Source organism: Apium graveolens, chromosome 1 (assembly GCF_009905375.1).
Source record: "Apium graveolens cultivar Ventura chromosome 1, ASM990537v1, whole genome shotgun sequence".
NCBI classification, from domain to species: Eukaryota; Viridiplantae; Streptophyta; class Magnoliopsida; order Apiales; family Apiaceae; genus Apium; species Apium graveolens.
Genome location: NC_133647.1, coordinates 150,848,669 through 150,861,030, shown reverse-complemented (window position 1 = coordinate 150,861,030; position 12,362 = coordinate 150,848,669). Strand labels below are relative to the sequence as shown.

Below are 12,362 nucleotides of genomic sequence, written 5' to 3'. Positions count from 1 at the left end.
CAACAAATTCCAGAAAGGTGGATCTTCATCCTCTAACACCAGCAGTGGTGGGTACAAAACAGGAATGGTTGATCGGAGCACAATTAGATGCTATAACTGCAATGAGTTGGGACACTTTGCCACAGAATGTAGGAAGCCAAAGCAAGTAAGAAAGAACTCTGAAAGGGCTTATCTGGCAAAAGGAAGAAGCTGGGATGATACTGACAGTGAAGATGAAGATGAAGGAAATCTTGCTCTTATGGCTATTGATGGAAAAGCTTCATCGTCAAGAATAGAGGTAAAACTTTCTGATGCTGAAATGGTTTATCATCTAAGAGGTAACTTAGATTGTGCACGTCGTGATAATGAACTGTTAAGTTTACAGATCACAGACCTTGAGAAAGAGGTCAATGAATTAAGACTTGTGCACATTAATCAAGACAAATTAAAAGAACAGGTATCTTTTCTAGAGAATAGAGTTGACTGTTATAGAAAACTCGAAACTATTCTCAAAGACAAGATCACCGGTCTTGAGACTAAGGTTAGAGCCTACTTCAATTCTTGTTCGAAGGCTAAAGAGTTCTACAGTAAGCAAGCTGTTAATCAAACATCTGGAATAGGTTATGATTATAATGCTGCTATTGGAGAATTAGGCATAAACTCCCCTCCTCATGTATGTGCTAAAGGGAGGGAAGTACCACATGTGCTTAAGGGTGTTGATGAACCCCTCTATAAAGCATCAATTGCTGAACCATTTGATGCGACCTCTTCTGTTATTCAAGAAGAAATACGTGCTGAGGATCATGCTTATGAGAAGATTGTTTCCAAGTCAAGTGAGTCGAAAGTTCCAGTCAAAGTTGTGAAAGCAACTGAGACTAACTCAGACACACATGAGTTGGATAACAATAATGCCATGTCTACCATGCATAAATTGCCTGCTGTTAATCACTCTCATAAAGCATGTGGTGTTGCTAATTGTATGTCTTGTGCTTTTAATATGATGTATGCTTATTTTAATGGTAAGCATGTGTCTAATGATAAGACTACTCCTCGTCAGCATGTGAATAACAAGAAGCATGATAGGTCTAAGACTGCTAGTCCTTCTAAGGCTAGAAAGGAGACATTTGTGCCTAAGCTTAAACAGAAATTTGTTAACGCTGTTTACAAGGTCAAATGTTCAGTCATTGAGAAAGTTGAGGCAATTAAAATTAAAAATGTTGTTTTGCCTGACAAAGGACAGTTCTACAAGTATGCCGGGCCCAACCAAGTTTGGGTTCCGAAGAAGGTCTAATCCATTTGTAGTGCAGGGCATTAAACAAGTATAACCGGTAGTGTGGATTCTTGACAGTGGATCATCAAGACATATGACCGGAGATAGAGCCCTGCTATCAAATGTGGTTGAGAAAGCTGGCCCCATGGTTACCTTTGGAGATAACAGCAAAGGTTTATCTGAGGGATATGGCTGTTTGCAAGCTGGGAATGTTATCATTGTAATTTTGTATATTGTGCTAGGCAATTATCAAGAAGCAGTATCTAACATATAGCACCAGTGACGAGACTTGAGAATATTACGACATATCAGACACCTGCTGCACATTACACTTGGAATTGTACTCTAGTAAGATGTGTACAAGTGTACTCCTGGTTGGTAAGTCAAAAGAGGAAGTCAATGCACCACAGTTCATGGACTTTGCAGCTGTAGATCTATTGGACTATGAAATTTCTTCTTCACAATCTCACTTCAGGTTGGTATGAACTAGTATACTGCTCAAGCAATCGTCAAGGACATGGTATGACACTCTAACAGAAGTTATAATTTTATATGAATAAGTAGAGTCGTCATATTAATAACTATCTTATCACTAAGCACAATCATATTGTTTTATATGTGCAGTGGTATATTGGTAATGCAACATAACAATTAGTATCTAAAGTACTTGACAAGTATCGGTCAATGATATGTTGTTAACATTATGTTGCAGATATTTGTAAGCTTTTGACATGAATGAGAATTACTTAGACTTTACCCTAAGTGATCAATGTTTTATCAAAAACTCATTCATATTGAAAAACATAAATTAAACTTCTTTCTACATTAGTGATTTCTTATTTCATGTAAAATCTTTTGAAATCACTATTGTAAATCATTTTCTCTCTATTACCATATGTTCTGTATTACAGGTTCAGTCTCCAATGACTTTCTTTCATTGACAGTCATGAGGTTGAAAACCCACAACATCTATCCCAGACTATAAAGACAAACACAGAAACAGAACCAACCAACACTCTCTTACCACTAAATATAGTATGAATGAGCGTGAGGGAGATAGTGCCTTAGTGCACCACATAAGGAAGGTTCTGTAGTCAACCCAGTAGCTCTGTCTCCTATATAGATGAGTAGCATTTAAACCGAGACAACTGCTAGCCCCCATACATCTTCTCAAAAAGATGTAATGGCTGAAAAGGCACAAAAACAGTTACTAGATTCATTCTCTCAACAGGGTGCGTCTATTGAATTTTGCCTGTCGGCCAAGGTATCCGATGTAGTGTCACCACTTCAAATATAAACAATTCTTGATGCATAAGGAAAGGTTACACACACAAAGGATGAGTTGACGGAAACAAGAGTTTCGACCATTTTAAGGTCAGATTCGATTGTTCAAGGTTCGTTAGTGGACCAATTGCCTTTACAGGTGTTAGGAGAGGATAGTGATCCAAAAGCCATATGTCAGTGGTCAGTGTCTACCTCCCCAGGCTTAAATCCCCTGGATGCATCTGCGGATAGTGGATCTGACATAGGCGCAGATCGGCAACTTGTTGACAATAATTCAGATATTACCTGATGAGTCACAAGGAAATGTCTTCACAGGCATTAGAAGGGAACTGTGATCTTTATGCTAAATTCTTTGGATCATTGTTTACCTTCCCAGAATTCAAATCTGGAACCCTAAAAGGGAAACTAGCAACTTGTAAATTATGACTCAGATTCATCTGACGAGTTTAACAAGGATGGGGATTTGTGAACTCCCATTGCACCACCTGTGACCTCCTTAAGGATGGCTAAGGTGATCTTCCTTGCAGGTACAGATGGATTATGGAGCTATGAGAGAAGAGTGATACACTCGTGAGAATGAGTGTAAACACGAGTGGAGAGAAGAGTGAAACACATGTGAGGTACACTAAAACAGGATCACACACTCACAGTGAGGAAGAAAGAGAAACTACTTGTTATTTCTTTTCCAACCAAGTGAAATATGAGAACTCCTTCAGACGACGGCATACATTCCTTCTTTAAGGGGGAGATAGAAGCTTAAGTAATAGTTTGGAGGATTCCTCAACTAAGGGGGAGAAATAGCAGGGAGTAAGAAAAAGATCCTACTTGTACACTACACCACACCATTGTTGTTTGTAACTACGGATCCTATTGTACGGGAGAGGTGGTAAACACAAGGTGATTTCCTAGTAAGGGAAGAAGCTGTTAGGGGAGTACCATTGGTTTTTATCTGCGGATCCTATTGTACGGGAGAGGTGGTAAAACGAAGGTGATCTTCTTTAATCAGTTGATTCTCATAGGGGGAGAAGCAAGAGATATGGGCTTCTCAACAGGAAATGTGGTTGTACAAATGAAGATGGAACTACTTGAAGATATGTTCAGTCTAGAGGAACATCTACTTGGAATCTGGAAAATGTTAAATCTCATCCAGAACTTTTCTACTATTTACTTTGCATTTCTTTTTATATCTTTTTCTTATTTGTTAGTTGAGTTATCCTCTAGGTATTTGTGTGTTATTGTCTAACAAACAAATAGGGGGAGATTGTAAGTCATATGTCATAGCCTATTTGTATATTCGAGGATTCAACTCAACTCAAATAAGAATGTAATAAGTAAATAGTGGATCGACCGTCAGAGAGATCTCGCAAAGTAATATCTGTCAAAGGATTCAGAAACAAGGTTCATCTACAGACTTGAGGAGTTAATTCACTGGAAGAAGTTCAAGAAGTTGATCATGCCTCAGTGATATAAATCAAGATCGTGGATTTAATCAAGTGACAGAGATCTCGTCAGGGTATCAATTAATTACAAGGATTTAATCTGAAGAAAATCAAAGTGTCAGAGTCAAGACATGAAGAAACGTCACGGAAGTTAGTCACTCATGAACCAGACAGTACATCGAGTGTCAACGTTGAAGTGGTGGAATTGATTCATAATTTTCAGTGATTTTCAGAAGATTTGCAGAAGAATGGTTGCTGCTCAAGACTAGAATTAATTCTCTATTAATTAATTAATTCATCTAATTTAATTAAGAAAATAAATTATATCTGCGAAGAATAATTTATTTATTAATTGAATTAATTGATTAATTAATTCTGAATTAATTTTAGGAATTTTCAGAAGTTTAATTGGATTAAATTCAAATCTTAAATCAGCAAGACAAATGGAAATGAACTAGCATGACAATCTGGATTGTCATACCGATTGTCATGCTAGGCCATTTTCCATTGTCATATCGAAAGTTACTCTAGGAGGATAATTGTCTTGCTAGTTCATTCTGATTGTCATGCTAGTTCATTCAGATTGTCTTGCTAGTTCATTCAATTGTCCTACCGAAAGTCTTGCCAGCTATAAGATTGTCATGCCAATTCAATTCTATTGGTTTGTTGATTAAAAAGAAGCAGAAGACCTTCTTTCAATAATCTATCATTCAAACAGAAGAACAAAGAACAAGAAAAGCAGCCGCCTTGAAATATTACATTTTTCATCTGTTTAATTCAAGATCAATTTCTAGATTGTAAAGTTAAATCCAATCAACTAGAAATCTTTATCTTGTTCTTGTGTAACAATCTAGCGGATCAAAATCCCTAGAACTTAATCTCAAATTGCGTTTAGCATTTGAATCTTTTTATTACAAAAATAGAAAAAGTTCATGTTGAATTTATTCTAGATTTGTGATAATTAATTTGAGATTAATTCCTTGTAATCGATACAGTTGTTGTAACACCTTTCAAGTTTAATAATATTTTTATTTAACTTGAATTTTGTTTCACATTTTTTATTCCGTATTTAATTCGATTATTCGGTACTGTTTGTATTCAACCCCCCCTTCTACAAACACATTGGGACCCAACAAAATCAATTCGGATTTTGATTGCGATTGCTGCTTACTACGACTATGAGATCTGGCAAATGGACGTGAAAACGGCCTTCCTCAATGGGGAACTTGAGGAGGAAGTGTATATGACACAGCCAGAGGGTTTTCTTTCCAAGGGAAATGAACACCTAGTATGTAAGCTGCTGCGAACCATATATGGTTTAAGGAAAGCTTCTCGTAGATGGAACATCCGTTTTGATGAGACAATCAATGAGTTTGGTTTTATCAAAAACATAGATGAACCATGTGTCTACAAGAAGGCTAGTGGGAGCGTGGTAACATTTCTTATATTGTATGTGGATGACATACTTCTTATAGGAAATGATATACCGATGCTACAATCAGTCAAAGTATGGCTATCAAAGAACTTCACCATGAAGGACTTGGGAGAAGCATCCTACATTCTCGGTATGAAGATCTATAGAGATAGATCTAGAATAATGATAGGTCTTACCCAGGGTATATACATCCAGAAAGTGCTTAAAAGGTTTAGCATGGAAAACTCCAAAAGAGGTCTCATACCGATGAGCCATGGAGTGTCCCTTTCCGAAAAAATGTCTCCTAAGACACCTGAGGAAAAAGAGCGTATGAGTAAGATTCCTTATGCTTCAGCAATAGGATCTATCATGTACGCGATATTATGTACAAGGCCTGATGTTGCTTATTCAATTAGTGTGATGAGCAGATATCAGTCCAATCCAGGTGAAGACCACTGGAAAGCAGTGAAAAACATCCTTAAGTACTTGTGAAGGACTCAGGACATTTTTCTTGTTTTTGGTGGTGAATCTGAGTTGAAAATAGAGGGTTATACTGACTCTAGTTTTCAATCAGAAAGTGATAGCAAATCCATGTCAGGGTACGTGTTTAATCTGAATGGTGGTGCGATCAGTTGGAAGAGTTCCAAACAGTCTACAACGGCTGACTCCACAGCGGAAGCAGAATATATAGCTGCAAGTGAGGCTGCAAAAGAAGCCGTTTGGATGAGGAAATTTGTTTCTGAGTTGGGAGTTATTCCTAGCATTGAAGAGCCTATTATGTTGTATTGTGATAACAACGCAGCAATAGCACAAGCCAAGGAGCCTAGGTCTCATAAAAGTTCCAAACATGTCCTGCGACGCTTTCATCTGATTAGGGAGATTGTTGAAAGATGAGATGTCAACGTCGAGAGAGTTGACACACATAACAACATAGCAGACCCTTTAACAAAGCCACTTCTCAAAGTCACTTTGATCGTCATAAAGACAGGATGGGTATCAGATACCAGAGTGATTGGCTTTAGTACAAGTGGGAGATTGAAAGAGATATGTCCTAAGTCCAATCATGTATGAGGATTTAGGAATAACTTTTATATAGTCTATTTTGATTTCATTGATATTAATAAAAGACTTGTTTTGTTTTTATTACGGGATCTATCTATTTTAAGTGTTTGAATAAGATATACCACAATTTTAGAGTAAAGCTTTTTATGGATTGTGATGAGATCATAATAATGAGACCTAAAAGATGATAACTCTAAACTTAAATAGTTCCTAGTCGTAGAATTACTAACTGGTAATTATTAATCCGCAAAGATCGGTACATACTATGCTTGCTTCATTATGAAGGATGTCTGTTCTCATAGACATTTGTGTGGTGACACTGTAGCTAGTATGTAGGTGCTTATTATAGAATAAGTTCACTGAACATGACTCGCACAGCTGAACAACTGATGGAGTTCACTCACGTGTCAGCAAGTGTTCACATAGTAATAGTTGTACAAGTAGTCTTAGACTTGAGGTCATCATAGTAATCTTGTGTACACTGAACTATGCTTTGGTTTAGTTCTTAGTCTCCAGGGACAATTATAAGGGCTCTACTGGGTATAAGAATTTGTATACGAAGATAGTGTATGATCAATAAAGGATCTACCCCTTCCAGTGAAGGAATAGAATGTTCAATGCAGATCCACTTATGCTAGTTCTGGAATCTCTGGCCAGAGTAAATGAAATTAGAAAGGAGTTTCTAATTTACATTAAATAGAACTAAGCATAGTGAATGTAAAAGCAAGTGATTAAATAAGATAGACTTGACACAAGTTCCATGCCTTGTATTTAATCGTGACATTGCAGGGTAGAAGGAATTAATTGTACGGTAACTATTCACTGAATAGGTTCTTGGTATTCTAAGCAGTGAATTCGTATTATCCGGATAGTCGCGATATGCTGAGAAGTATCCCTCACGATGTAGAATAAATATGATTAATTAATTAATCATATTTAATGAATTAGAGAATTTATATAAATAATGATAAAATAGTTTTATTATTATTTATTTCTACTACCGGCTTAATATTGAACCTAGAGGGTCACACCATAAAAGAGAATGATTTAATGGTGGAGGAATTAATTAATGATGGCTGATAATTATTTATTTATGAAATAAATAATTAATTGGAAAATTTAATAATTGATTAAATGAGATTTAATTGATTATAAATTAATTAAGAAAAGGTTCTTAATATTATTAATTAAGAATTTAATTTTTGGAAATTAAATCAAGTGAGAGAATTATTTCTAAAGTGTTTAGAAAAATGATTAATAATTAAAAGGTGTTTTAATTATTAGTGAGAATAATAAAGGGTTAATAATAATAATATTTTATGGGAAAATTTTCAAGCTGAAAATTTTCCCTATAAATATACTATTATAAACCTTATTTTTGCCTCAACCCAAAAGATTTACAAAACCCTAATTCTCTCCACCTCCTCCTCCTTCATTACATCGTTTTCTTGGTGGATACCGGTGGAGTGCTTCACACTTGAGGAGCAGCTGCTAAGGATCTCCGCTCGTTGTTCTTGGATCGCTTTTAAAGGTTAGAAATCGATCCCTTGATTTTATTTACGATATGTATGCATATTATATGGATTTTATATGTGTAAAATTGTTTTACCATGCTTCCGTGATAGTTAAAATCCTACAGAGCGACCATGGAAAGATTGGACCGATGATGAAATCATCCCAACAACCAGCCAACAGCCCTCCCGTATGATTGTTTCCGACGAGGACGCGTCTCCTGCTCAGGACGCGTCACCTTCTCAGGGCGCGTCCCCTCCTCATAGTGAAGGTGATTTTGAACAAAGGGCTCCCGATCCCGAGAAATATTCCATTTCTCCCCAAAAATATGACACTCCACTCGAACATTGGGAACCAGAAGACGTGGAACTTGATTTTACTGGAAGGAACTCGAGAACCTTTCTGAGACAGAAAAGAACGTTTGGCGGAAAAAACAAAATAAGTTGGCCTGTGTTGGCATGAGTTCCACAGCCACAGAATTGGAGATTGGCTGGAACATGAAATATTACGAAATGAAGGGGATCTGGGTGCGTCCTCTTAGGATGATGAAGCCCCATATATTTAATGTAGAAAATCTGAGAATTCCCAGGATGGTCCTAAGTCCAAAACTCATCTCTCTGGGTGTGGGCGCGCCCTTGCACCCATATATCAAGAAAATTCTGAAGTGGTATGATGTTGCCCCTGTTCAACTATCTCCTAACTCATACAAACTGGCCTGGGCCTTATACATCATGTATCACAATTTGGAGTTGGGCGCGCCCTCTATGAAAGAATTGAGTTATTTTTTCAGCATCAGAAAATCTATCCCTACCACTTCCTTGTTGTCAATAAATGGTTGAACAATAAAGGATTTAATGAAGGCAAGATCAGTCACGAACGAGACTGGAAGAAGCCATTTTTATATATCTATGATGTCAAAAGGACTCGCGTTCGTTTTAACTTAGAGCCAAGTAAGTGTGACATCTAGGACGCGTCCTCTCCTATAGGGCGCGTCTTCTCCTTTGTAATCTTTCTCTTTTTCCCTTTTGTAATCCTCATTTCTCTTCCTTAGATAAAAGAACCCAGAAAGAGCTGACAGGAAGAAAGAAAAAGAGAGCAGAGAAGGTGTTGAAGTATGCTGAGAAGCATTTTAACCTTAAGGATATGATCACGGAGGCCAATCTAAAAAAGATTGGGGCTTTGTATGCAAGGGTTGGTTCCATTAGTAAATACCGTGATTTTTACAATGGAAAACCCGTCCTAACTGCTTCTGAGAAAGCTAGAGGACTCAACGTAACAGAACTTGTCCAACTGGACATTAGTAGACAAGTAGATTTAGAGCAATGTAAGAATCATTAGAGTGCGTCCTTCGTTCATGACGCGTCATGCATATGTTCGCCCTCTCTCTTACATGCATAACCTTAATCTGACTTGCAGATGTTTCCCACATCCGTGTTTTTGCTTTGGACGTGCCTTAGCATTAGATCGCGTCTTCCTGTAATATTTATGGCAAATATCGTTAGCATGTCACTTATATCTTCCTTATAGTCCATGTTATAGTTGATGTGTCCCTAGGTAGGACGCGTCGTATGTTCAGGACGCGTCATCGTCTTTTTGTTTGACATATATACATGCATTCTTCGTGTCTTTGCATACATTTTAACTGACATATCTTCATGCATTTACATGTCTTTATATTCTACTCTTGACGCGTCTTGCTATGGGGACGCGTCCTCTTATCTTGGTGTATTCATGACTGACACTTCCTATCATGTTTTATGTTACAGATATGACTTCTCTTCCCAAGGGATTTGCCATTGGGGCTTCCAAGAAGCTGAGAGCCAGGAAGCAGACTCCTGTGAAGCCTGATCAAAAGGTTAAGAATCCTACTCCTACTGTGACTCCTTCCCCTCCACCAAAAATCATTGATACTACAGTGTTGGACATCCCTGAGAAGGAGGACGCGCCTTCCAAGCGCCAAAAGACACTGCCAGATGATCAATCCTTCATTCACAGATATCTAGGCGCGTCCTCGGCTGGAGACTTCACTGAAGATGAAGTTCGAGGCTGGACTTTCAGGACAGAGGAGCAGACAGAACAAGCCATGGTAAGGGCTGCAGCCGAGCTCCATCTGCATGCTAGGCAAAGTGCCAACATGGTTGCTTAGCTCAGGGCGCGCCTTGCCGTCATTGATACTTCTAAAAGCCAGGCTGAAGACAAGATCAAATCCTTGGAAAAATACATTAATTTGCTCGCCCAAGAGAAAGATGCTGAGATCAAGAGGCTGCAAGAGGACATGACGCGTCTTGAGGGGGAGAAGGCGGTGCTGGAGGGTAATGTCTCCTCTATGGAAAAGGCCATGGAGAGTGTTGTATCCTTGAATTCCGTCATGCAACTAGAGCTGGATACTCTGAATAATGACATGTTGCATGGATGGAAGGTGGAGAAGAAGCTGGTATATCAGAATGGTTTCGCAGCTGGGTTCGAGGAATGGTGTTCTGGGTTTATAGTAAATGACCCAAAATATTCCTTCTACAAATTTAATGAAGACACCCAGAGATGGGTTAGTGACTTCAAAATCAGAGCTGCGGATTCCATCAAAAGCCAAAGGGTTTTTCTAGGCTTGGAGGAAGATGACGCATCCTCGACGCCTTCTCCACTTAATTACTCAGCTTCCTCCTCCAGACAACTAGGGAAAGCCTCAGGACGCGCCTCCTGCCTATATTTATTTATGAAGTTTTCATTAGAGCTACTTTAAGGGTGCAGGCCCTTTTAAGCCTTGCAAGTTGTAAACTTTGACTTACGATTTTATGGATTTCATCTACCTGTACTTTTTATAAGGCTTTCCTTTCTTAATTACCTCCATATGCATCCTTTTACTTTCTTAATCTTGTTTTGTCATAAATATGGGCGCGTCATATGCTGAGGACGCGTCACCTTTGAAATTATGTTGTTATCTCTTTACTATCACCTGTTAAGTAGATGTCCTTAAAGGGCGCGTCATCATTATCTGGACGCGTCTTTGTTTGTTTTGTTTTTGAATTGTCTGGATAGTATATTCCTAATGAACATGTTATCATGCTGTACTTGTGTATTTAGATAAAGCACAAAACATGAGGGGCGCGTCCTAGTTTCTTGACGCGTCTACCCTTTATTTCTAAATATATTTTCAACCTTTCAGACTTGATGCGTCCTTCTCGAAGAGACGTTCGAGTTTTTAGTTATGGAGTGCCGAAAGTGGAGCACGAGGTTAAAGGAACATCAACAATGATTAGTTGGGCTCATCGTTAGACATAAGACGCGTCTTAGTTCCATTTTTACTTAAGTCCTGTTGTTCCCTTTACCAATCATTGCTTCCACAAGTATATGAATAGAACTACTCCTGAGGGTGCGTCCTGTGATTAGGACGCGTCACAGAGCCAAGAAAATCAACAATTAAACAACCCTTTGGAAAATTTCAAAGTTTTTATTAATAATGCGCTCTAGTGTCAAAAGTGCACAAGTCCCACGACTACTATGCTCTGTGGGGAATTTATTCGAAAAAATGATCCTTCAACTAGTTCTAAGGTAAATAGTACACACACTACCCCCTTAGGCTAGGAGGAATTTATTTACTTCTTGTCTATAATCTGGGCACAACCCTAAGTATAAAAAAAAGATATGTAAGGGGCCAAAGCCGCGCCTTACTGATAATACTTTCGGAGGTTTTCCGCGTTTCACGCTCACGGAACCAGCTTTCCTTCCATATCCTCAAGGTGATAAGTCCCTTTCCACAAGATTGCTTTTATCTTATATGGTCCTTCCCAATTAGCTCCAAATACTCCATGTTGGGGATTCTTTCTGTTTGGCATCACCTCCCTGAGCACCATATCCCCTACCTTCAGCAGCTGTCCCTTTACTTTCTTGTTATAGTACCTTACAGCACATTGTTGATATGCCGCGAGCCTTAGCTGAGAATTTTCCCTCGTTTCTTCCAAAAGATCCAAATGAAGCCTTTGATTAACCTCTGCATCTTCAACCGTGTAACGATCCCTACGAAGCGACCCTGAACCAACTTCCACAGGGACCATAGCTTCATAACCGTAAGTTAACATAAATGGAGTTTCTCCAGTAGTAGATCGTGAAGTAGTGTTGTAGGACCACATCACTTTTGGGAGTTCTTCAGGCCAATTCCCTTTGCGCTCTTCCAGCTTGGCTTTGAGGGTATGATTTATTATTTTATTCACAGCTTCTGTCTGCCCATTACTTTGAGGATGATAGACCGTTACAAACTCCTTCTTTATTTTCAAATCCTCACACAGTTGTCGCAACTCCTTGCTATCAAACTGCTTTCCGTTATCAGATACAAACTTGTAAGGGATTTCAAACCGGCACACAATGGAGTTGAAAACAAAGTCTCTGATTTTCTTTGCGGTGATATGTT

General features: G+C 38.4%; 1 protein-coding gene across 1 annotated transcript; it reads right to left on the bottom strand.

Moving 5' to 3' along the window:
• Positions 1-11,661: 11,661 nt before the first annotated feature.
• LOC141708247 (uncharacterized) lies at positions 11,662-12,084 on the bottom strand. The gene has a single exon (XM_074511766.1). The coding sequence runs from the start codon at positions 12,082-12,084 to the stop codon at positions 11,662-11,664; it is 423 nt and encodes a 140-aa protein (XP_074367867.1).
• Positions 12,085-12,362: the final 278 nt, after the last annotated feature.

Bases quoted from the DNA above. Each gene is read 5' to 3' on its own strand.
- LOC141708247 (XM_074511766.1), bottom strand. From the start codon at position 12,084: ATGTGGTCCTACAACACTACTTCACGATCTACTACTGGAGAAACTCCA.